This window comes from Barbus barbus (assembly GCF_936440315.1).
Source record: "Barbus barbus genome assembly, chromosome: 9".
NCBI classification, from domain to species: domain Eukaryota; kingdom Metazoa; phylum Chordata; class Actinopteri; order Cypriniformes; family Cyprinidae; genus Barbus; species Barbus barbus.
The window spans coordinates 19232160-19259059 of NC_136737.1; the positions used below are offsets into that span (position 1 = coordinate 19232160).

General features: G+C 37.2%; 3 protein-coding genes across 6 annotated transcripts; 1 reads left to right on the forward strand and 2 right to left on the reverse strand.

Annotated features, from left to right (window-relative positions):
* Positions 1-703: 703 nt before the first annotated feature.
* LOC306875515 (growth/differentiation factor 8-like) lies at positions 704-4203 on the reverse strand (the record flags this gene model as incomplete). Its single annotated transcript, XM_079426147.1, has 3 exons — positions 704-1072; positions 2257-2627; positions 3837-4203. The coding sequence occupies 3 exons, from the start codon at positions 4201-4203 to the stop codon at positions 704-706; spliced, it is 1107 nt and encodes a 368-aa protein (XP_079282273.1).
* A 3848-nt stretch (positions 4204-8051) lies between these two features.
* On the reverse strand, positions 8052-21173 carry LOC306875262 (formimidoyltransferase-cyclodeaminase-like; the record flags this gene model as incomplete). The annotated part of the gene is made up of 15 exons (XM_079425739.1): positions 8052-8135; positions 8344-8439; positions 8657-8795; positions 9194-9237; positions 9404-9565; positions 13594-13723; positions 13838-13899; positions 13985-14116; positions 14201-14338; positions 14501-14680; positions 17588-17676; positions 17776-17904; positions 17987-18170; positions 20146-20201; positions 21086-21173. 15 exons carry the CDS (start codon positions 21171-21173, stop codon positions 8052-8054), a joined length of 1713 nt encoding a protein of 570 aa, XP_079281865.1.
* Positions 21103-25974, forward strand: LOC306874562 (CCR4-NOT transcription complex subunit 9). 4 transcript variants are annotated; one of them, XM_079424705.1, is made up of 8 exons: positions 21103-21270; positions 21999-22154; positions 23269-23384; positions 23473-23582; positions 23657-23766; positions 23857-23955; positions 25215-25306; positions 25479-25974. In XM_079424705.1, exons 1-8 carry the CDS (start codon positions 21253-21255, stop codon positions 25645-25647), a joined length of 870 nt encoding a protein of 289 aa, XP_079280831.1. In that variant the 5' UTR covers positions 21103-21252; the 3' UTR covers positions 25648-25974. The 4 variants fall into 4 exon arrangements, with proteins under 4 accessions (XP_079280831.1, XP_079280829.1, XP_079280830.1 ...); XM_079424704.1 differs by having other exon boundaries at positions 21110-21270; positions 21972-22154; XM_079424703.1 differs by having other exon boundaries at positions 21107-21270; positions 23657-23955.
* Positions 25975-26900: the final 926 nt, after the last annotated feature.

The window sequence follows — 26900 nt, forward strand, 5'->3', positions numbered from 1 at the left end:
TTTTAAAAAACATATCTATGTTTATCTATGTGTGTGCCTATGACATTATGTAGGCTAACTAGTGAATTGGCAATTTAATCCGTGTTTTCTGACAAGAAACATAAGATGCAGGCTTTTGGGTAGTTGACATGTTCCAGCAATGTCTAAAAAGCATTTAAAGATTATTTGTAAATGTAAAAATTATGACCAGTTACAGCAATAACAGAGTTCTCTTATCATATGGCAGCTACCCATATGCTATGAAACTGCAGAATTCCTAAGATTTATTGTTTGGAACGTCATGTTGAGTGAGTTTCTGGGTCAGTGTTCCTATTTTTGGGTCACTGGGGGATAAGTGACTTTATATAAATAACCAACTATACAACCCCCTTTGACATTAATTTAAAACTTAAAAGTACTTTTTGCAATTTTTACATTCTGATATCAAGCTGGTAAAGCCCATCAGGTCATCTCAAATGCATTCACAGAGGAAGCCTTATACCTTCATAAACATAGAAAGCCTTGTCACCTTGGTACTATTGTCCTTGTGTGCAAAAGTCGATGAGAACGAACTAAAAGAATTAGATAAGTTGGTTTGTTGGGATCGTGGTGTGGTCAATTGTTTTAGCAGGAACTATTTTGTCAGGTTACAAGGTAAAGGTTATTTTCACTTCCCCTCTGGTCCAGAGCAGTGAGGGCTTGCTGTCGTAGCTACTCAAAAAGCTCAAGAGCAGCCACAAAGGTCCACGACCATTGAAGGGATTTTTCCGTAGATTATCTGCTCACGGTCATTGAAATACAGCATGTTTATGGGTGACATCTTGGTGGGCGTGCAGCAGGGGCCTACGCTGCCCCGAGGGTTGGCCTTGTTGACGATGTGACTGTGGGGGTACTTCTGCACACATTCACCGGAGCAGTAATTGGCCTTGTAGCGCTTGGGAGCAATTATCCAGTCCCAACCGAATTCCTCGAAGTCAACAGTGAGTGGATACCGGCAGCAACGTGACTCGGTGGAATGCTCATCACAATCGAGACCGGTGTCCCGTCTGGACCGCTTGGCAGTGTCTGATATTTTCACCTCCAGAAAGGGTTGCTGGAAGGGCGGATGTAGGAACGATTAGCTAAGTCATGATCAATAAAGTTCAAAGGTGCAATTAAGCACATACTTGACATTAATTGCAATACACCCCAAACAAACTTTACCAATCAAATCTATGTTCAAGCATATTATGGCTCTTTGTGGAGTTTGAACGTACCTTGTCCTCCACCATTACTCTGAAAACTCATTAAGACTTGGCAGGAACTACCTAGTCTGAATAAGATTTGACCGATTCTTAAAGGTTCTTAAACTCCACAAGGTACATGTATGATTTGAAAGCTGGTCATCTTTAGATCAAATATTCCTTTATCCACTAGACCAGCAGTTCCCAAGTGGCCCCACTGCAATGCAAATTTGGCATGTCTCCTTATTCAAGCACACATGATTCAGGTCATCGACTTGTTAGTAGAGATGACAAGACCTAAAATCAGTGCGTCAGACAAAGTATAAAAATGTGCAGTATTGGGGGGATTCCGGGAACAGGGTTGGAAACCACTGCAGTAGACTACTCATTAAGGTAAGACTACGTACACCAGGCATGCCCAATCCTGTTCCTGGAGATACCTACCTGCGGAGTCGGTCACACCTGTCTGTAATTATCAGAGGCTTCTGAAGATCTTGAAGAGCTTTTTAACCCTGCATAGACAGCAACACAACTACCATGTTCAAGGCCTAGAAAGATAGTATGGACATTGTTAAAATAGTCAAATAGTGTCAGAAGAGCAGAAAATGTTGAATAAAGTCATTTTTTTCTTTGCACAAAAAAAGTATTCTTGTAACTTCATAAAATTAAGTTTGAACCCCTAATGTCACATGGACTATTCTAAAGATGTCCTTACAACCTTTTTGGGCCTTAAATGTGTCAGTTACATTGCTGTCCATGTAGGGTCAAAAAGCTCTCGGATTTCGTCAAAAATATCTTAATTTGTGTTCTGAAGATGAACGAAGGTCTTATGGGTTTGAAACGACATGAGGATGAGTAATTAATGACAAAATTTTTATTTTTGGATGAACAGTCCCTTTAATTAGTTGGTTCAGGTGTATATGATTAGGGTTGGAGCTACACTTGCATAAATCTTTGGCAGATCTGTTAATCAAAGTTTGTCCAGCATTTGACAAGCCAAATATACTTTGTTGTCTCCTAAAGAAGCTAAGTACCAATGCATGCACAGACTTACCAGTCCTTCTTCTCCAGATTCTGCAGAGGTCACAGCCAGATCGTTTCCATTTGCATCAAAGGCCTTGATTTCTATCCCAAAGTGACTCTCAGGCTGTTTGAGCCACAACTGCAACAGCTGCTTCATGTTGATGTGCTGCCAGGAGTTTGTCTGGGCGTTCACATAAATTTTTTGGGCTCGTATTCTTGAGTGGTTGCTCCCTTCAGACAAAGACCTCAGGTGAGATATCTGGATGAAGACTGTGGTTGGCTCCTCAGCTGGTCGGAGGTAGATCCAGAGCAGGGCCTTGAGGATGCTGTTAGGCATAATCTTTGGGCTCAGTGAGAACATGCAACACTTCGGCATTCCCTCAATATGGGTGAAGGCTTGAGCTGCAAGGTATTAAGTTTACTAAGACCATGAACACCTTTTTCACCTTACACTTTCAGAAAATAAAATGTGCAAAAAACATTTTGCCCTAAAGGGCAAAATCCGTCCTGAAGGGCCACTGCCTTGCAGAGTTTAACTCAAACCCTGATCAAACTTACTTACCTGTGATTTTCTAGGGATACTGAAGACCTTGATGAGCTTGCTCAGGTGTGTTTGATTAAGGTTGGAGCTAAACTCTCCAGAGAAACCCTGCTTCTGGGGTACAAGAACTTACCATGTCAGTACCCTTAAAAGGACAATTTAGCAGCTTATTTACCCCTAAAGGATCGCAGTAGCACCTCAAGGATACATGTTACTACTCTAATGTACTAATATATACATTTCAAAGGTAGATACAGCTCAAAGTTGTCCCTTTAAGAGTACAACAGCCCCACTGATGAGATGTTGCGTCATCCCTAACAATAGGCAACTCTGCTCCTGGGACCACTGTCTTGCAGATTTTAGTTCCAATCCTAAAAAAAAAACTTATCACTTGAAAATTACAGATAGGTATGTTTTATTATTAGTGCATTTGGAACAAAAATATGTGGGACTGAGGCCCTCCAGGGCCGGAGTTGCCCATCCCTGCAAAAATGTATGACAAAGTCCTACTGTTGCTAGAGTTACTGCTACAAAATTAAAATTCTCCAAGCAGTATAAGAATCTTTATTCACGCTCTTTTTCTGCTGACACTGTTGGAAAATATAAATCACCACAGTTTGATGTAACATTTATGGAGTAACTACTGTATTTTGGCAGAAACTAAGGTTTCCATTCAAAATCTTTGAAAAGAGCCCTTATTTTCACAGGCCAAATGTGCTTTGTATGTTTCCTCTTGGTGCTCAGCTTAGCGTAAAACAAGGTCTGATGCCTTTGGCCATCTTACAACAACAGCTGAATGAATGAACCATAGTCGATTCATAGTCAACCCTTTCAGATAATACAATGGCCCTCAAATGTATTTGGATACTTTATTAAATTAATTAATACTTAAGTCACACTTCAAAAAAGTATGAATGTCATTGCATTCAATAACAAAATAACTAACAAAGTAGCATCTGCAAATGATGGTTGAACTTTCACAGAAGTAACTTGACATACATTTTAAGTGTGACTTTTGTGTCCACATACGTTTGTGGTCATTCTATATTGCAGTGGATCTTGGTACTTACGTTCTGTGGCCATGGTAATGATGGTCTCACTGCTGCCTTGCTCCTCATCCTCACTAATGCCTCCGTTTTGGTCGTACTGATTCAGGAGCTCCTGCAGAGGAGGTGCCTTGGGTAAGAGTAGCTTGACCGTGTCTCTGCTGATATTCGGAGCTTGTTCTAGGCGCAGGATGCTCAAAATCTGAGACTTAATGGAGTGCAGGCGCATGAGTTTACTCTGCTGTCTAAACTGACAGGTCGTGCATTGGCCGTTGTCTTCTCCAAGTGTCACAAATGTTTGCGATGTTGTTGTTGCTGCTGCTGTTGAGCTCAAGCTCTGACTGTGTGACCCCAACACACACCAAAAGCTCAGATAAAGAAGGATAAACATGTTTTCTGATGCGTCTTTGCAGACGTTTACGCATTTGGGAAGGACGTCCTTTGTGCAATCTCTCCAAACAGCACTGGACAGATGTTCAGCCTCCCAGGCAGTTTTATACATAAGATTCCCTGCTGTTAGATATCGTATGATTGGTGGGATTGATAGGAACAAGTCCAGATGAGACAGCACAGAGAGGTTCAGGTCTTTAGGTTTTGATTTAAGGATTTACAGTTGTATTTGTTTTGTTCCATAAATTTCTTTATGCAAATACCCTAAATATCATATAAATTTAATTAAATAATTCATAATTATCGATTCAATTCTGATGCACCCAAGTACAACTGAGAGGGTGTTCTGAGTGTTCTTTTTAGAATGTTTGCATGTTGTGCATTATGGGTATTTGCTAGGGTGGTTGCTTGGTTAGTTGTTACGAAGGTTGCTCTCAGCTTTCAACAGTGTTATATGTGGTTTGATAGAATTTCTAGATGGTTGCTATGAGGTTGATAGACAGAATTTTAGCCTGTTGCTATGTAATGTTCTAAGTTTTCTTTTTAGGATGTCATCATGTTGTTGCTTGTGTGTTATAGTTAATGTTATCAGTGCTGGGAAGGTTACTTTGCAAATTTAATGGATTACAGATTACAAGTTACCTTATTTAAAATGTAATAAGTAACTATTTCAATTACTTTTAAAGTAATGTTACTGATTAGATTTAATTACTTTTTGATTACTTTTCTAAATTTCTAACAAATGTTTTTAACTGTTACTCATTTTCAAACATTTTATGCAGGAAGGGTTAAACTCAGAATACCATTGCTTTGTTGGCCCCAATAGCCTCGTGGTTAGTGCGCCGACATCTAGCGCAACTGTGCTCACTGTAACCCGAGTTTGATTCCTGTCTCGAGGTCCTTTGCTGGTCCTGCCCTCTCTCTCCACCCAATGCTCTCTACTACGGTCCTATCCAATAAAGGCATAAAAAGCCCAAAAAATAACAAAAAAAAAGAATACCATCATTTTACTAAATGGCCTTTAAATGGCAGGAGGCATCATGCACATCAAAAACAGGCTAAGCAACAAATTAATATTATTCAACTTATTGTAGCTTTTTACAGAAAATATTCAGTTGTAACCCCTTTTGTAATCATTAACATTTTCTTAAGTAACTGTAATAGATTACAGTTACATTTATTTTGTAACATGTAACTAGCTACATGTAACTAGCTACTCCCCAACACTGAGTGTTATACAGTGTTAGAGTTGGGTTGCTGTTTCTGAAAGGTTTTAAAGTGTTGCTATATGTTTTAAAAAGTGTTTATAGATGGTTGCTATGTGGTTGTAAAGGGTCTCTTAGTGATTTTAGCTTGTTGCTATGCATTTAAGAGGGTGTTCTGAATGTTCTTTTTAAGATACCCTCATGTTGTTTCTTGGGTGTTATGGATAGTTGCTAGGGTGCTAGGTTGTTCTGAACGGTTTTTAAAGTGTTGCTATATGGTTGATAAAGTGTTTCTATGGGTTTTTGAGTGTTTTTAGCTTGATGTTATACAGTTTACCCGTCGCACAGAGCTTGATTGACAGGTGATCATAACGCCATTTTTGTCTGACAAGTGAAGTGAAGTGACATACTGCCAAGTATGGTGACCCATACTCGGAATTCGTGCTCTGCATTTAACCCATCCAACGTCCAACACACAGCAGTGAACACACACCCGGAGCAGTGGGCAGCCATTTATGCTGCGGTGCCCAGGGAGCAGTTGGGGGTTCGGTGCCTTGCTCAAGGGCACCTCAGTCGTGGTATTGAGGGTGGAGAGAGCGCTGGACATTCACCCCCCACCACCACCACAATCTCTGTTGGCCCAAGACTCGAACCCACAACCTTTGGATTACGAGTCCGACTCTCTAACCATTAGGCCACGACTTCCCCAACAAACCAGACAGGAGAGTAGATTAACGTCGGTGGACTTGAACTTGAAAAACGGTGACGTCTTTACGCAGCTGAAACAAGATACTTTCTGATGTTCATTCATGTTTATTTCGTGCTATAACTACTAAAGAGGATGTGATGATTGGTTCACGTGCAACTTGAACTGAGGCGCTACAGCGATCCGTCACGAGACATTAAAGGGATAGTTTACCCCAAAATTAAAATCCTGTCATTAATTACTCACCCTCATGTCGTTCCAACCCCGTAAGACCTTCGTTTATCTTCGGAACACAAATTAACATAATTTTGATGCATTCCGAGAGCTCTCTGACCCTCCCATAGACAGCAAGGATCCTTACACTATCAAGGTCCAGAAACGTAGCAAGGACATCGTTTAAATAATCCATGTGACATCAGTGGTTCAACCGTCATTTTACGAAGCTACGAGAATACTTTGTGCACAAAGAAAACAAAAGTAACAGCTTTATTCAACAATTCGTCTCCTCCGCATCACCCTATAACTCCATTTTGGAGAGAATCACATATGTAAACAACGTATGCAACATATGTACCCGGATACATTGTTTATGTTGTTAGGCTTTGATCTGAACGTAAACGACGTATCCGGGTACATACATTGCATACATTGTTTACGTTGTCACTTCAGTGGGTGTTCTGAGTATTCATTTTTGCATGTTGTAGCTTGGGTAGTTGCTAAGTTGTTCTAAGACATAGGTTAGGTTGTTATAAGTGTGTATCCAAGCGTTTGATAGTATTTTATACAATATATTTTCTGCATTAACACCTGAAATTGGGTGCATGAGGAAACAGCACCATTTTTATATTGGGGAATGGGCTTTCTTCACTTTTAGACCACAGTTATAGCTTGTAGCATTGTGTTTTGGTGATGGGTTGCCTCCAGAATATGCAGAGCTGGCGACTGAGGACATTATTGCCACAGCTGTTCTGTAACAACTGCAGATACAGATGCCTCTGTTCTATCTATCTCTCTTTTCCAGCAGTGCAGCTTTAATAGATGCATAAATAACAACAGATGGCAGCTAGGTAAGGGCAGAGGAAGTGGGATATTGAGGGTGGCCTTTGGTGGGTCAGTCACAGCACCACCTGCAGGTGGATCATCAAACTCTTTCGGAACAAAACAAAAACTAAAACTCCTCAGAGAGATAAAAGCAGGTGTAATGGAGAATAAAGCTGTGTTTTAATGATATATTTGGAAAGATAAAAACCAAATTGATTCATCTGTTGGATATTTGTTCAGTTTATTGGGTGCATGTTAATCTTGTGATACTGAAAACAGTTTGGTGTGTTTACTATCCTTACAACTATGAGATCTACATTGCGTTCAAACAATGGGTGAGTCTGCTTATTCAAAATATGACAGCACAAACCACAACTCTTTTTTTTTGGCAGTTTTTATTTATGAAAAATGTCAGGCTCTTTTGCATACCTAACATTACATTACAATTACTTCATTGATTACATTGTCACTCACTTTAAATTAGATACATGGAAGTGGCAAGAAAGGTATTTCTACATAATCTATTGAAATATGAGCAGTGCTTGTCTGTGCAATCCTTGTTGCTATTATCCTAAGATATTTTGGATGGATGCCAGTGTGTTGAAAAGTTGTTTCTATGGTCTTCTGGCTATTTGCTTATTTCAAAAAAGCCCATCCGCACATCTCTATTATTCTGGTCCCACCTTTAGTGTAAATGTTTTTGCCAAAATCTCTCTTCTGAACAAGCTGCACAATTTTTATTTATCATTCATGTTCATGTATTCATTCATGTAACCAAAGTGGTTATAAAGTGCATTTCGATTAATGCACTTACAATGACAGTCTGTGGGTTGTGCAAAAGAGGGTTTTAAGTGGCACATCAGTCTTCATTTGATTAGTTGTGAGTTACAGTCTGCATCATTTTCTCTGGTCGGCTGTCTGCAGCGCTATGTTAGCGTTCTCTCTGGCGTTCTTTAACAGCGCTGACACTTTTGCTTCAGTCTAAAAAGCAACAAACCACAAAAGCTACCATGATGACCAGGCACAATTCCAGTTGGCTCTTTGACATTTACAAGTTCCTCAAAACATGTTTTGTATCACTTAACGTGTGGTTCTTAAATGCAGAAAAAAGTGTGAGTTATTTAAATGCACTATGGGAACCCTGACCTAGATTTACAATGGCAGATGTTGAATGTTTTCTGATACTCACGGCAGCCCTGAATGAAGCATCCTTGATGTCCTTTAGGTTTATAATAACGTTGTAATACGCTCCAAATACTGCTGTTTCCAAAGCTTTCGACGCTACCTGCATATGACGGGAATCATGCATTGAAATAAATGCTGATATCAGCTTATTTATGACCATCAAAGTCATGTTATTTTTCATTTTTCCAAATGCAAAATCAGCATTTTACTCTCAGTGGAAAATGTTTTGCTTGAAAGGATGTTTTTTCGTCTTGTGTGTGTCATCACAAGCATAAAAAATTACATAGTTAAAAATTTTTTATATAGTCCAGTCTCACCTGAATGTCTGATTTACATGCCACATTTCCGTATTTTACCATCTCTTTGAGAACGGGCCACAGTGTGTTTATTCTCTCTGCCAGAGACAGAGGCACACCCACTGCCGCCTTCAACCCCTCCTGCATGGCTTCCTCCCTCCTGTACAGTCAAAGAACAACATTCAGTTATTCAGTTCCACTTTAAAATAACAACATTAGGGGTTTGAAATTTTGAAAGGTTGTCTTAGCTACAGTGCCATGTTTATGTGTTTTTGCCAATGCAATTGTAATTTGGATTCTACAACTAAAGAGAATTTACTTTGGCAGTCAAATGCAAGTTGTGTAACATGGTAGTTATATCATCAGGCTCTTCTCTGCAAATATATGTTTAGTCTTTCCTATTCTTTTTGCGATGCATGACATTTCTTTGCATCAATCAAATGCTTAAACTGGTTTAACATGATACAGAATGTTCCTTAGTTTTCGGGTGACATGTATTGTCTCTAGTTTGATGGATTGGAAGGATGTTTTTGTTTTTTGAACTTCACTGAGCCGTACCTTTTGATTTCATCAGGTGTGCCTTTGGGCAATTTCAGAGCATCCTGTAATGAAAAACAATTAGCACATTTTTTGTGTGTGACAAGGTGTTATCATCTAGGAATTTTTTTACTGCAATTTTGTTACACAAGTGGCATATATATGTATAAATACATCCTTACATTTCAAGAGGCCAACTGTGCATTTATATGTTTATATGTGGTCATATACCATGTAGCTGTTAAAAGCCGTTGAATCAGCGTCCACTTTTAATAATAAATCGGTCATAGCTTCATGAAATGGAGGAATGAGTTTCCTCATCTCCGTATCCAGAGACTCAAACTGCCTCTTCCCATATGTCATCTGACCGACCATGCAGCCCAGAGCTGCACCCTTACAATGAGACAAATACACATAAAGATAAATAATATACAATGCAATTATTAGCCTATATATTCAGAATATATACATGTGCGCGTGTGTGTGTGTGTGTGTATATATATATATATATATATATATACATATACATATATATATATATATACAGTTCCCTCCATAAATATTGAAACAAAGACAAAATTGCTCTGTTGGCTGTGGAGTCAAGACATTTGCAAATATGATTAAAAGATGAATATGAGACAAAACTACAATGTCAGATTTTATTATTAGCCGTTTCAACACATACATGTTTTACCAAATAAAAAGAACAGCACTTTTAGAGTTCATCCCACTCATTGATGTGAGCATAAGTATTGGGACAGTTGAACATAAGGCAGATATAAAAGATTAAAAGCTATTATTTAGTTGCAGATCCCTTGCACACAATCACAGCAGTGAGCAGAGGTGGGTAAAGTAGCCAAAAACTGTACTCAAGTAAAAGTAAAAGTACTTGTAGAAATATTTACTCAAGTAAAAGTAAAATAGTCTGAATAGTTACTTGAGTAAGAGTAAAAAAGTATCGGATAAAAAAAACTACTCAAGTAGTTAGTTACTAGTTACTTTGGATCATATACTAAATATAGTCTATTTTTATTTAGATATATAGATATTTAGATACAATTTACACACACACACACACATACACACATATATATATATATATATATATATATACACACACATATACATATACATACACACTGCCGTTCAAAATATTTTTTTTTTAAATGTTATTTATTTCAGTGATGCAAATCTTAATTTTTATTAGCCTTTACGCCAGTCTTCAGTGTCACATAATCCTTCAGAAATCATTCCAATATGTTGATTTATTATCAATGCCGTTCTTTTAACCTTCTATTCATAAAAAACAATCCTTAATAAAATGTCACATGTTCCAAAAAAAACTGCAAATCCCTGTTGAAAAAACCAGCATATGCTAGTTAGGTATGTTTTGAAGCATATGGGATGCTGGTTTGAGCTGGTTTAATGGTCCGACCAGCTTAAGACCAGCACATGACCAGCTAAGGACCAGCATAAACCAGCAAAAGACCACCATCCCAGCTTCAAAACATGCCTGACTAGCATATGCTGTTTTTTTCAACAACACTGGTAATAAATCAATATATTAGAATGATTGCTGAAGGATCATATGTCTCTGTAACAGCTGAGTAACAGCTGATATAAATTCAGATTTGCATCACTGAATTAAATTATATTTTAAAGTATATTAATTGTTATTAATGAATTATTAATTATGTATTATTTATATATGTATATAACCTCTGACATGGAGAAGAGAGAAATCTCCTCACATGACCGCTAACTTACAGAACATCTGAACATAACGAAATAAATGCATATGATGGATCTTCTTCTGTCTGTTCCGCAAAATGTAAACAAATGTGGCCTTTATTTCTGCAAGTAAATATTGTGAAAATATCAATATTAATTGTGTCTAAGCAAAGGCATTCCTCCTGGAACTAACGCGGGTTTGGCGGGTGTTCATTTCATACTCTGTGACAGCTTATTTAAAGAATAAATTCTGGATTGTATTTAATGTATAAGGTACATTTATAACTAACTGGTAATGTCATAGTGGTATCGTGTAGTGCAATCGAATCTATTCCTGTGGAACCGACAGCACTGTTCATCTAATAAAGATCTTCATAGCTAGCAAACCATAGCCTTTGCAGATTTGCTTTCACCTGACTGTAGATCCAAAGCCACGTCTTCATCGCTCTTGATGTTCTTAAACTTTCTGTTATCTGAGAGAGAACCGCTTCAGACGACACTGAACGAATCATTCAAACTGATTCACGAACCGATTCACTGGTTTGCCAACAGGTTTGTTCGAGCCTTCGAACAGAATTGACTCAAAAGAATGAATCATTCGCGAATGGGCATCGTTCATTGCCCAGAGAAAAGTAGACGGCGCGTTTGGAATAAACTAAAATAAAAAAAGTATTTTTAACTTTATTATTACGTATTGCAATAAGATAAAGTAACGAGAGGAGCGTCGCCCACAGTAACTAAGTAAAAGTACCGTTTTTTCACTAAAAATTTACTTGAGTAAAAGTACCCATTTTTAAATATACTCTAAAAGTATTAGTTACCCAAAACATTTACTCAAGTAAATGTAACGAAGTAAATGTAACTCGTTACTACCCACCTCTGGCAGTGAGTCTGTGACCCATAGACATCACCAGACTCTTGGTCTCATCCTTTGAAATACTTTTCTCAGCCTTTAATGCAGCCAATTCCAATTGTTGCTTGTTTTGGGGAGTTTCTGCCTTTACTCTCCTCTTCAGCTGGTGAAATACATGTTCAGTCGGATTTAAATCTGGAGATTGACTTGAGCAATCTAAGACTTTCCATTTCTTTGCCCTTATAAATTCCTTGATTTAACTGGCAGGGTCCCAGACAGCAACATTGTGTTGGCCCAGATCCGGCCCACATCTGGCCCGTGTGAAATCCATGCGGACCGGATCTGGGCCGACACTGCTTGCTGTCTGGGGTGTTTTGGGTCATTGTCCTGATGCAATGTGAAGCACTTCCCAATGAATCTGGTGGCATTTTCTTGAATATCGGTAGGCTAGATGGTTTTGTACCCTTCCAAATTCATTCTGCTACTGTCATCATATATTAAGTCATCAGTAAAGTTAAGAGGGCCTGTTCCAGAGGCAGCCATGCATGCCCATGCCATGACACCACCACCACCATGCTTTACAGATGAGGCTGTATGCATGGGATCATTGCAGTTCCCTTTTTCTCTCCACATTTTTACTTTCCCATCACTTAGATAAAGGTTCATCTTTGTCTCATCGGTCCATAAACACAGTTCCAAAACTCTTCTGGCTCACCTTTGTGCTTTTTTGCAAACTCTAATCTTGCCTTTCTATTTTTGGTGCTGGTCAGAGGTTTGCATCTTGCTGTGTAGCATCTGTAATTGTGTGTCAAAGTCTCCTGAGGACAGAAGATTATCAGGATTGCTTTTCTCTCAAAGTCAGCTCCCTCTTCTTCATCCTGGTTTGTGTGTGTCATCATCGAATGCAAGATTCAGAATACAGAAGTAATGGATATAACTGATACGACACATTCCCTGCTTTTAATATCTGAAGAATTAATGCAACAGGACACAGCTGATCACTTAGAAAGACCTGTGAGGCAACTGCTCCAATACTTATGCTCACATCAGATAGAGGGATGAAACTCTAAAAGTGCTGTTCTTTTTATTTGGTAAAACATCTATGTGTTGAATCACCCAATAATAAAATTTAACATTCTGTAGTTTTGTCTCATATTCATCTTTTAATCATATTTGTAAGTGTCTTGACTCCACAGCCAACAGAGCAATTTTGTCTTTACTGTTACAATACTTATGGAGGGCACTGTGTGTATGTATATATATATATATATATATATATATATTCTGAAAAATAAACGAAAAAAACTATGAAAATACAAAATAGCTTTATTAATATACAATGTACAACATGTAGAATATAATATATAAGAACGAAGAATATAGGCAAGATATTGCGCAATGTAATATGTCCTCTCTCTCTCTCTCTCTCTCTCTATATATATATATATATATATATATATATATATATATATATATATATATATATATATATATATATATATACACACCCATACTGTATTAACAAATGATTTTTGAAAACTTTTAAATTAATAAGAATACAGTTAAACACTGTGTGTTTGTGTGTGTGTGTGTGTGTGTGTGTGTATAAATATATAATATTAAAAATACATATTTTTATATTGTATATTTTAAATACATTAATAAAATATAATTTTTTATTAATATATTTAAAAATATGTAATATAAATATATATATACATTTATAAATAGTACAATCAGTATATAAAAAAATATACAGTCAGTATGAAATTTTATGGTAATTCTATATATAAATTAATATAAATATAAATAATAAGATCACAATCTTCATGGTTACTATAGCAGCAATTGCAGCAGAAACGGACCCTCCACCAGGAGCTGCTGTTCTGGCCCCAACACTGTGCACGAACTTCTGTAGAGACAGAGACACAAGCCGACCATCGTCCTGATTGTCCCGTACCATATACCTAAACTCAGCATCAACCAATCAGATACAGTGCTCCTGTTAGACATCACTGAGAAGCCAAACAGAAAAAGAATGTCAACTATTTTCACTATAAATAATGTATCTTGGGTCTTACTCTATGATTCTCTCCTTTGGAACAAATGGCCCCAAGGAGTCGAGTCCTAATTTGCTGATAACCTGACAGAATAATGAAAAAGGAATGAAATCAGACCTTTTTTTTTGCTGCTGTGTTGAATGTTTGACCGTGTTCATTTTAACCCACCAGTCGGATTTTGTTCTCCTCTTCCACAACAAAGAGCTTTTCCTTTTGAATGTAGAAGTCTGCACAGTCCAGCATCGCCTTCAGAGGAATCAGACCGACTATCTGGGACCCCACCACTGGAAGGTTCAAATCCTGGACAGGTAGAACAAACACAAATCCAATTAACTTCTGATTCAATTTCAAATGATTCTTATTCAGGTTTGAAAATGAACTCACCGTGGCATCTCTACAGATCTCCTCATAGACCATGTGCATGGGCGTCACCTCAAAGTCCAGGATGTTGGTGGACACCTGAGCAAGGTTGGCCTCTTCCAAGTACCATCCCATTCCCTGAACCTTTCTCAGAAGCCCAGGCTGCAGTAGCAGCATTCAGTGAATTAACAGGAAGAAGAACATAATCAAAACCTCAGGGAAGTGATACATATAATTAGGTCAGATTGCCTTTATTGTCAAGTTCGAGATTTGACGCACACTGAAAACCTAGACCGACCCAATTGACGTCACACACAGACATACCTGATCTTTCCCACGGCCCTGTTCTCTAATGTCCAGTGCGATTCTGTGAGCCTGTTCCTTAGTGCTAAGAAGGTTCACGTTGTAGGCGATGAGAAACTTTCGGGCGCCAGTGACTGTGGCGCCCCAAGAAGGGACGAAGGTGGCGGGGCCGTATTCAGGGGCCCATTCGCTCTTTTTTAACTGGGGAAAGAGGACCAAAAAATAAAGTGCATTTCTTGAACTTAAGGTGTTTACACATACATGGCACATAAAACAGTACTGTTCCTCAGAATTTAGTACACATGTATGAAGTCTAAAAGTTTTGATGCGACAGCTTTGCATATGCATACATCCGAATGAGAAAGTGTGCCCAAACTATACTTCAGTTTTGATGTTATGGTAGAAATTCCCCTATGCACCTGACTCACGTTAAACCTGGTGTTTCCCGACACCAAACTTATCCTCAGATGACTTCTCTGACTACAATCGCAATAGATCTGACCGCACTGGAGAACCAGTTTAACCAATTCAGTAAAGAATTACAGCTACCCAACACCAAAGAGTCTGAGTCAGACAATCCTTATGAACCTTATCACTTGGGACTAAGAAATGTATTGTTTCACCCCAGTAAAAAGGGTACAACAGTTTATAAAGAATAGGTACATGGAAAAAATAATATGATTATGCAGCATTTTCCTCTAAAATGATTGGTTCTTTTTAGATGTCAGCTCAGCAACCCCTTCCCCTTCTCTTACTGGCAAAGCAAATTTGGTTTTTGATTACCTCAGCTTGTTACTGAAATCATGAGTTCATATGGTTATTATTATTTTCAGTCAGACCTAGCTGTCTGGTCCATATGTATCCGTTATTGCAACACACTAACTATAGTGTTGGAACCATAGACTTCAAAAAATATGGACGACTCTACTTTCTTCCACTATAGAAAAGTGAAGCCAAAACATCCCAGTATGGTCGCTGTCATGTTGCGAAAATGCTGTTATTTGGAGCCAGAGTCTGCGCAGGAGTAATCATGAGGTGAAGCCACGGTATCAAAGTCCCACCCAAACTCCCTCAGACCAATCACGAGCTCACAATCATGACACCACACCCCATAGCATTAAATAGGCTAACTAACTAAAAGCAAACCTATTAGAAAACAAACATTTGGACATTTACATTTAGGCATTTGGCAGACGCTTTTATGCAAAGCGACTTACAATTGGGGAATACAAAAAGCAATTAATCTTGAAGAGGCAATCAGACAGAGGAAGTGCTTGTAACACCAAGTCTCAGTCATTGTTCAAATAAGTACAAGCTAGTAAGCGGAGAGAAAGATAGAGGGAAAGGGTTTTTTTTTGTTTTTTTGTTTTTTGAGTTTTGGATGAAGTCAAGTACTGCCGAAAGAGATGAGTTTTCAGTTGTTGCTTGAAGATTGCCAGGGATCCGGCGTTCCGGATAGGGGTGGGAAGATTATTCCACCAACCAGGAATGGTGAACGAGAATGTTCTGGAGAGTGATTTTGAGCCTCTCTGTGATGGTACCACAAGGCGTCGCTCACTAGCAGAGTGTCTTGAACTGGATGCGAGCTGCCACTGGTAGCCAGCGCAAGGAGATGAAGAGAGGTGTAACATGCGCTCTTTTGGGCTCGTTGAAGATCAGTCGTGCCGCTGCATTCTGAATCATTTGTAGAGGTTTGATTGTGTTTGATGGCAGACCAGCCAGAAGAGCATTGCAGTAGTCCAGTCTAGAAACAACATGGGCCTGGACAAGAAGTTGCGAAGCATGCTCTGTCAGAAAGGGCCTGATCTTTCTGATGTTGTGTAGTGCAAACCTGCAGGATCGAGCAGTCTTTGCAATGTGCTCTTTGAAGGTCAGCTGGTCATCAAAGATTAGACCAAGATTTCTGACCGAAGTTGATGGGGTAATCATTGATGAGCCTAACTGAATCGTGAAGTCATGCTGTAGAGTCGGAGTGGCAGGGAAGACCACAAGTTCCGTCTTTGCCAGGTTGAGCTGTAGGTGATGTTCTTTCATCCATGCCGAGATGTCCGCCAGGCAGCCTGAGATCCGTGCAGCTACTGTTGGGTCATCTGGTTGAAAAGAGAGATAGAGCTGTGTGTCATCGGCATAGCAGTGATAGGAGAAGCCATGTGCATGTATGATGGGACCCAGCGATGTAGTGTATGTGGAGAAGAGGAGGGGTCCAAGAACCGATCCCTGAGGAACTCCAGTGACCAGTTGATGTGGTTTGGATACCTCCCCTCCCCAGGCCACCCTGAAGGATCTACCGGTGAGATAGGATTCAAACCAGCGAAGTGGAATCCCAGTGATGCCCAGTGATGAGAGTGTAGACAGGAGAATCTGATGATTGACAGTGTCAAAAGCAGCAGAAAGATCCATCAGAATGAGGACTGACGATTTGGAATCAGCCTTTGCAGTTCGCAGGGCTTCAGTGACTGAGAGTAGCGCAGTCTCTGTTGAATGGCCACTCCATTAGTGCAGGGATGGGTAACTGGCAGCTCACGACAATGTATTTAAGTAGGCTATGGCCTGCTGGATCATATAATACTCGGACGATCAATTATAAAACATTTGAAAATTAAGTCACGGAAAGATTGCTTTCAGTTTATGATGTTAGTACTAACCCCAACCAGGAGAGGTCGCTAGTTTCTATCCGCTCCCCGTATTAATTACAGGATGTGCACGTTAATGCAAACATTTACTAACATTAGCAAAAATAAATAAAAAATTGACAGTCTGGGCCAGTGTTGCCACATTGTGGGTAAACCAATTAATTAATGCCAAAAAAATTACACAGAGAAACGATATTGTTGGAATGACTTTCAGAGCGTTTTTTTTTTTTTTTTCAGATGACGAATGATAAAAACATTGACAGCCAATCGGAATCCATCCTGCTTTGAAGAGCTCAAGTATTTGAAGTGACACTGCAGTGTGTGCTTATAATAAACAGAAAGTTATTGTACACTAATGTGGACACTAATATAGTTATTATACATACTTGGTGTGAATGGGCCTTAAGAAGATTGTAAAGTGGTCATGGATTTGTGGTCTGCGAGGACTAAGAAGTGAACAGATTTAAGTTCTTACCTTCTCCGGTAATGCTTCGTATTCCCCTGTACGGACAGAGGGAAGTGACCTTCTGCTCTCTTTTCTAGCTGCCTCCCCGTAGAGATAGACTAAAAGACAAGAAACAAAGGAGAATAGTGGTCAAAACTGAAGCAATTGTCAAGTGATTTAGCTAACAAACAGCATGACCTTTGCTTGTACAAACACACCAGGCACATTGAGCATGTCTGACAATCTCTGGCCAAATTCATTGGCACACTGTACACACTCCTCCATGCTGATGTTCTGCACTGGTATAAAGGGACACACGTCCATCGCACCTATCCGAGGGTGTTCACCTGTTCAAAAACATAATTTTTACAAATTATACTCATGTGAAAAATTATATGTCTACATCTGCTACTGCCTCCACAGCTGTACCTGAGTGTTTGGTCATGTCTGTGAGTTTAGACGCAACACGGGCGGCATTCAGCGCCCCCTCAATGACAGCCATGGGTGGGCCCACAAAAGTGTACACTGTCCTGTTTGTTGAAGACCCTGGGTCGACGTCCAGCAAACTGCAGCCCTCCGTGGCAGAGATGGCATCGGCTATGGCATCAATGATCTGGATATTATATATTGGTCAAAATATTGCATTGGCCAAAACTTTGTGTAGCCTATTAATGTAAATAAAAAATTATAAATTCTATAATATAAAATAAAGTGACACCCAAAATTTTCAATGCAAAAATGCTAATAGTTTAATGACTTTTTTCCATTTTCTAAATTGTGCAAATTATTAATTTGAGAAGATTTCAGTAAAAATACATTTCAAAACAATTCATGCAAAAGGTGTTTACATTGACTTTTAATGCACTTTCACAGTCTTTTGGCATTTTTTAGTTTACTTGGCCTTAATTTATAAACAATAGACCTACTAAACAGTCATTTATTTCAGAAATTAAGTGTTTGATTCACTAAAAGAACTGACTTTACTCTTTCCAACAGGAATCGGACTACGGTGGTCATGCTGTGAATTAAGAAGAACCGACTCATTGTAGTGATTCGTTTGGGAAACTGACTACGGTTGCACTGTTTGATTCACTTAAAAGAACAGGTGCATTTGTTCGGGAATCTGTATTTTTGATTCACAAAAAAGAACTAATTTACGTCATTCGTTTTGTAGGCTAATCAGGACACACTGGTCGCATTGTTTGTTTTTAATTCACTAAAAAATAACAAACTGAGTCGTTTGGCCTGGACGGGACTGATTCATTAGAGTGATTCAACAGAAACTGCGGTGTGTTCCAAATGGGATATATCACCCTCCGAAGGGCACTTCGGAGTGAAAACAATCATGGCCGCCATATTGAAGTGTTGTTCCCAATGGAAATGCTCAAAACTGGCCACTTCAAAGGGCCTTTCGGAATCAAGGATTTCGAAGGGTTCAACTGATGGACACTTCGGGCCCCCACCCATGATCCTTTGCGCTGATTCTTTCCATGATGACGGCGCCTCCATGCGAGCAAAGGATGATGCAAAAGGGCAGTTCAAGAAACAGTTGTTTAGTCCCCTACACCCTTCAACCCTTCGAAGCTCTCCTTTGAAGGGATTAGGACATAGGGATGAACGCTTCCGAATGGAACGCAGAGATAGTCGCGCTGTGTGTTTTTAATTCAGTCAAAAGAATCAACTCATTAGATTCGTTCAGGAATCAGACTACATTGATGGGGCTGCACGATATATCGAATGCGATGATCATGCGTATCTCGTCAGTAAAGCAGATTCTGTGTTTAGTAGTAAATCTCCATCACCTTCTTTAAGATAGAGCGGCATTTAATACACAGAGCCATAGTTCACTGACAAACTACGCAATATCACGTTCATTATCTCGCCTTCGATAATGAACGCAATATTGCGTAGCTTGTCAGTGAGCTACAGCTCTGAGTAGTAAATGCCGCTCCATTTGAAAGCAGGTGATGGAGATTAACTACTAATCATGGAACCAGCTTGATTGCGCATGATTATCACATTTGATTTTTTGCACAGCCCTAGAGCGGATCATTAGTGATTCAGAAATCAGATTACAGTGGCTGCAGCTCCTGAAACACTAATAAGAACCGGCGCGCACAAATCATTCATTCAGAAATCAGACTACACTTATTCTGCTGAGTGTTTTTAATTCACAAAAAGAACCAATTTGAGTTATTATACTGTAATTGGGATAACTGTGAGTTTTTGATTCACTAACTCAAACACGGCTTTAAAATTTTTAACTTTAATGTGTGAGGCTTCCGGTGTCATTCGATTCTAGTTACTGTAGTTGTACAAAAACAGTATGCAAACTGGTATTTTTATGATATTATTTTAATTTAGTTGCATAACCTTAGACACAAGCAAATACAGCAAATTTTTATGGTTTACTGCACTGTTATTAATTGACAAACAGTGGAATCTGAAGTCGTGCACATTACTTTTGCATTGAACAATAAGTGGTTACATTAGATGTGTTGCGGCTTGATAAACTCTACATTGACAAAAGAACCGTTAACAGAACCGAATGACTTTTTCAGTGGAACCGGTCTGTGTGTTTACCTTACCTCCTTGTTACGCCCCTCTGAGAAATTGGGTACACATTCCACCAGCTTAGCAATGACTGCAAGAAAACACAAACTTTCCTCACACACACACTTGTCTACTGACTACCCTGGTTCCCAAACGTGGAACGTATAAAGTGTCAGCAAACATATCTTTTGAATAATTAACCTGTCCTCTGGACTGGATTTAGGTCATTTGGCAATGATTCTCCTGTCTTCACAGATAACTACTTTTGGGGAGGGTTTCCCATTAAACATTGTTCAGACTTTGGGAAATACTCCCAAAAAAGTCAGAATACATTGGCATTTTTAAAATGGCTTGGTTAAAGACTGAGGCAAGAACGTGACATTTGGTCTTTCAGTAGAATGTAGCAACTAATACAAATAAAACTTGATAAGACAGGCAGTTTAATAGCAGACTCTTGAAAACCTCCCAAACCGTTGCATCATGTCCAGAAAACAGGGGCTTTGATGCCTGGTTAATGAACTATCCGGAAAGGGACCAAAGAGCTGGAAGAGGAGGACAACTTTAACCCTTCCCCATGTTTTTGGATGGGACACAAATACACTCTTGTCAAAGTAACACTGACATTATGCAAAATGTGAAGTGTAGAGTAAAAAAAAAACAAAAAGTGAATTTCAGTAACATGAATTTTAAGGATGTTTTTCCAGTTATTATTATATTACGAATTATGATATTAGTATTACAGTTATAATAATATCAATAAATATTATATTATATAATTATATTTTAATAATTATAATAATATCAACCGATATAATAACAACAATAACCTATGTATCTCGATCAATATTACAGTAATTATATTTTTTAATTTGAATAATAATACAATTATTATTATTATTATTATTATTGCTGCACATTTTATTAATGAACAGAGTCAGCTTGGGGGCAGCAATGAACACGTTGTTACCCGCTTACGCCGAAGAAGAAAAGCCAACCGGAAGAGGACCGTAGAAGAAGCAGGAGTAGCGGAAGGCGATTGTTTTCTCTTAGCTTGCTTGCTCATGTAAACCGATTTGTTTCTCTTTGTTTTGACAACTACAGCTCACTTTTACTCTGGAGATCACAATAAAGGGATAGGGAGGATGTTGGCTACAGGAACGGTGAGTTTTTAGGGGGTTTTGGGCGCTTTACGCTTATTTATGCTGGGGCCTCATAGAGCTAACGGCTAAAGCTAATGCAGTCAGTTACTATGGTGATATATTAAAACTTATACGCTGCTTTATATTAGGATATGATTATGTGTCTTGCGTAGTGTGAGTTTATATATGTATTAGAGTATCTTATGTCTGAAGTAAGAGTGTTAAGAAATGACAGGTCTACAGAGTTTTTCACGTGTAACGTTAACGTTACTGTTTGTAAACATGCGTCGTCATTAGTTATGAATGTGTGATTAATCATTGTATACTAATTAACTATACTAAAGAAACTGTTTATACAGAATAGGAGTAGTCTGGGGGTTTTTTTCGGTTTCTTGTGGAAAAAGTTGTATTATACAGTATTAATAAAAAGTAATTAATTGCTGTAACGTTAGTTTATAGAGCCTTTTTAGACAAGATTATAAGAAAGTGCATAAATAAACGGATAATAATACTAAACATTTAAAGAAGTCAAATCTTTAAGTTAATGCAAGAATGATTAAATGGAATTATAAAAGAAGTCAAAAACACATTCAATTAATTATATAAAATAAGCGTTTCAATTAAGGTGCAGCTGAAGAAAACACGCATTATATAATAATAGCAATTAATAAATATTAGGTCTAATATACATCAGTTTTCACTCTGTAAAATCGGTCTTGTAGACTGTAACCACAGCGGGTCTGACACAGGTGGACCGTGAGAAGATCTATCAATGGATCAACGAGCTCTCCAGCCCTGAAACGCGTGAGAACGCCCTGCTGGAGCTCAGCAAGAAGAGGGAGTCTGTGGCGGATCTGGCCCCGATGCTCTGGCACTCCTGCGGAACTATAGCGGCTCTCCTGCAGGTGCCTGCCAATCACTTCAGGCTCAGTTTAACACACGATATTATGTGTGTACATGTATATTTAGTGATGCACCAAAATAAAGATTTAATAAGGACTTAATTTAGATCTATATATTGTAATTTTATTTATACAATAGCCTAGTTTATACAATATAATTTATATAAAATTACAGCCAAAATACTAAACCAAAATCTGTAGTTGTGTAAAAATTAAAAATTTTTTTTTTTTTTTACATTTAATAAAATGCTTTATTTTGCAGAAAAAAAACATTAAAACTGATGAATTAATCAGGAAAAACAGTGTAAATTCAAAAAGGGATTTTTACCGCATTTTTATTGATTTAATGGATTTTTTTCCATTTCTAAATTCAGCCAAATAGTTTTGAATGAAAATGAATGACATTTGGCAGTAAAATAATACTAAAACAAAATTATCAATACGAATGAATTAACAATTAATGAAATTGATTTCCACTCAATGATAAAAAATGACAAATTATTTAAAAATTTCAGTTTTTAAAAAATATATATAAAGTGATTTGTAACTGCCTTTATATTGATTTAACTGATTTGTTTTGGTTCATAAATTTGATATTTTTTTGGAAATCAATGATGTTTGACAGTAAAACAATTCTTAAAATATTCAGATATCATTTTAAATTTTAGAAAGAGTGAAAATGAGTAAATATGATTGTAATTATAATACATGTGCAACTTTTTAGAATATTGTCATTATTTTTTAAATTAAGTATATTTGTAAGTAATGAAAATACAATGTAAATTTTAGCAATTGATTATACAAAAATAAAGTTTTTAAATAAATTTTTATTTTTATTATAGAAAGCAATTTGTAACTTTTTATTTATTTAACTGATTTTTGAATGTATACATTGTCAAACCTTTTTTATGGGATGAAAATGAATTAGATTTACAGTAAAAGAATTGGTTCAAAATTGTTATTCACATTAACTCAAATATTGGAAAAAGTATAATGGGAAAAAATAATGCATACAATAAATAATAATATTAACATTAACAATAATAACAATAAAACTTTCAAATCCCAGATTTTATTAAATAAAGATGTTCTTAATGTTTTTTATTTTATTTTACAGGAGATTGTGAACATCTACCCATCCATAAACCCCCCGACACTGACAGCACATCAGTCTAATCGCGTGTGTAACGCTTTAGCACTGCTGCAGTGTGTGGCCTCCCACGTAGAGACACGGTAACTCACTTGCTGTACACTCAGGAAATGACACACTATTATTAATCCTGTGCCGCCCTGACTGTTTTCCCCTTTTTTTCATCCTCAGCTCTGCTTTTCTGGCAGCTCACATCCCACTGTTTCTGTATCCCTTCCTGCACACGGTCAGTAAAACTCGCCCCTTCGAATACCTGCGGCTCACAAGTCTGGGTGTTATCGGTAAGAAAAGCAGCTAATACAGAAAAAATACTGAACATTGTTTTAGTCTGTATTATAATGTATTTGTCTGATAGGCGCACTAGTGAAAACAGATGAGCAGGAGGTGATCAACTTCCTGTTGACCACAGAAATCATTCCTCTCTGTCTGCGCATCATGGAGTCCGGCAGCGAGCTCTCCAAAACGGTTCGCTTGCAAAAATATCACCAAATAAAATCTTTGATTTTTTTAATTATGAGTGTAATTGGACATTCAGAAGGATGGATTCTCTTTCAGGTGGCCACATTTATACTGCAGAAGATCCTCTTGGATGACACGGGTCTTGCATATATCTGCCAGACCTACGAACGCTTTTCACACGTTGCCATGATACTGGTGATTCATTATTATTCATCTTATTATGCTTAATTGACATTTGTTACTGATAGACTGAGAGTTGTTGGATACTTAAACGTATAATAAATACATATATTTCATTTTATATTTACATTGTTTAATATTTATATATAATATACTTATATTTAACTTTGTTTAATAATAAAATTAATATACTTTTATAAATAGTTATTCATTTATTTCACTTTAACAATATTAATATAAATATGTCGTTATAATTAAATGTTAAGTAAAAATGCAATATAAATTTGTAACTGCATTTTTTTAATGAAAATGAATACTTAAATAATTTGAACATATAATCAAATATATCAGTCTTAAATTTAAATAAATTATTTATACATTATATTATTTATAATCTATATTTATAATAAATAAGCTTTCCATTAATGTATGGTTTGTAAAGATCGGACAATATTTGGCTGAGATACAACTATTTGAAAATCTGAGGGTGCAAAAAAATCTAAATATTGAGAAAATTGCCTTTAAAGCTGTGCAAATGAAGTTCACAGCAATGCATATTACTAATCAAAAATGAAGTTTTGAGATATTCACAGTAGGAAATTTACAAAATATCTTCATGGAACATGATCTTTACTCAATATCCTAATGATTTTTATTTTGACCCATACAGTGTATTCGTTAAGCAACTTAAGACTGGTTTTGTGCTCCAGGGTCACATATTACAAAAACTGAGGGGCAAGTGTAGTAATAATGGTAATATTCATATGTGATGAATAAAGAGGTGTGTCATTTTGGAGAACAAAAACAATTGAAAACTTTTAAAGTAATGAAACTAATGAAAATACGGTATAACATTTTTGCATTTCTTTAAAATTATTAAAGAAATACAAAATTAATCAATTATAATTTTGTAATTGCATGAATTTTTGGGTGAAATTGAATGATATTTGAAGGTAAAATGCTTTGAAAATAATTTTTCAAGTACTCAGATATTCAATTTAAATAAGAGAATAGAGAGAGAAAAGTAATAAGTGATTATATTTACATGTAACAATGAAAGTGTCATTTTGCAGAAAAAACTCAAACTGATGAATTAATGAAAATAATGTCAAAATTAGCATTTAATTATACAAAAAAAATCAAATAAACGCTAATATTTATAAAACAATGACATTATAAAAGTGATTTGTAACTGCGTTTATTGGTTTAACTGATTTACCCTAACGCGCACATTATTTTTATGTATATATTTTTTTGTGCTTTTTGTCTTGCAGGGGAAGATGGTTCTTCAATTGTCAAAGGAGCCCTCGGCTCGCCTGCTGAAGCATGTTGTGCGCTGTTATTTACGACTTTCTGACAACTCCAGGTATTTTTTTTCGCCCATATTTTCCCTGCTTTTGGAAAATAGGAGGTGCACAAATGTTGCAGTTTGGCAAAGATTAGAATCCTGTTTGTGTTGCTGAATCATTTCAGTTAAATCAGTGTGATTGATCTTTCATAATAAGGAAGATCAGAAATCATATTTTTGTGTCTCTCAGGGCAAGAGAAGCTCTGCGTCAGTGCCTGCCTGACCAGCTGAAGGACACCACGTTTGCTCAAGTGCTAAAGGACGACTCCACCACCAAACGCTGGCTCGCTCAGCTCGTCAAAAATCTACAGGAAGGGCAGGTCACGGACCCCCGCGGCATCCCCTTACCGCCTCAGTAACACACACTCGCACTCATCCCAAACCCTCCAAGATGGCCAGCAACACATCAGACTGTTTCACATACAAGGGCACTTAATATTTTTTGCCAAGAAGCTCAGAAACGGTGCTCAGCATTCACGGTTTGTTTCGAGATATTAAAAATTGACTTTGGACTCTGCTGGACTGAGGAAGAGTCAGTCTCATCCATTATTAGGGTTTTTTATTTTTCCTCTACGCCTTTTTCACAGAATCGAGAGGAATGGAAAGACTTTTGTCTGTATTTTTCATCACAGAAATGTGTAATTTTGAATGCTGTTAAATAAACTGTCATGCCATTGGAAATGTCATCTGCTGTGCTGCCTTTCTGGTCTTAAGGAGGAATTAGGATATTTCAGGCTAATTTTTAATTACAATTAAAGACCTTAGTCCGATTAGACTTTATGAATTGATGTGAATGAAACTGAAGGTGTGAGAAGATAGAGATATGGTTTGTTCAATATATTAATAGCAATATAATAATGGTTATATACACGCACACTTACATTTGGTGTAAAAAGTGTACACACACACACACAATTAAGCCCTGTTCACACCTAGAGCGATATCGTCTGTAAGCGCATGCTCATCTGCTGCTTTAAATTCTCCAGCTCATTATAGCAGGATAGATTCTGATTGGCTGTCAATGTTTTTATCGTTCATCAGCTGAAAAAAATCGTTCTGAAAGTGAGACCAACGATATCGTTTCTCTGTGCCTTTATCGTTATAGCTGTGTGGACTCTGCTATTCTTTAATACTGAGAACGATTTTTACAACTATATCTTTATCATTATCTTTATAGCTATTGTGCTTTGTATGAACGGGCCTTAACATTTAGTGTAAAAAGTATGCAATTTTATTAAATTATTATATTGTATAATAATAACACTATATAATATTTAAAATAAAAAAAGTGCTAAATTATGTATAATTTTATATTAATATATTATTTTTTATATAATTACATTGTTTTACACTATATATATATATATATATATATATATATATATATATATATATATGTGTGTGACTCTGGAGCACAAAACCAGTCTTAAATGGTGAAATCTAGTCTGAGATCCAGTATAGTTGTTCTAGTCATAATTACAAGCATCATATCAACCGAATGGTCAGTTGAGTTTAGTTGCTAAGTAATCACTATTGTGTAATGAACGATCTGATACGTCGTTAAACACAAGGTGAGAGTTTCATTGAGGCGATGTCAGCAATGGAAAGTGTT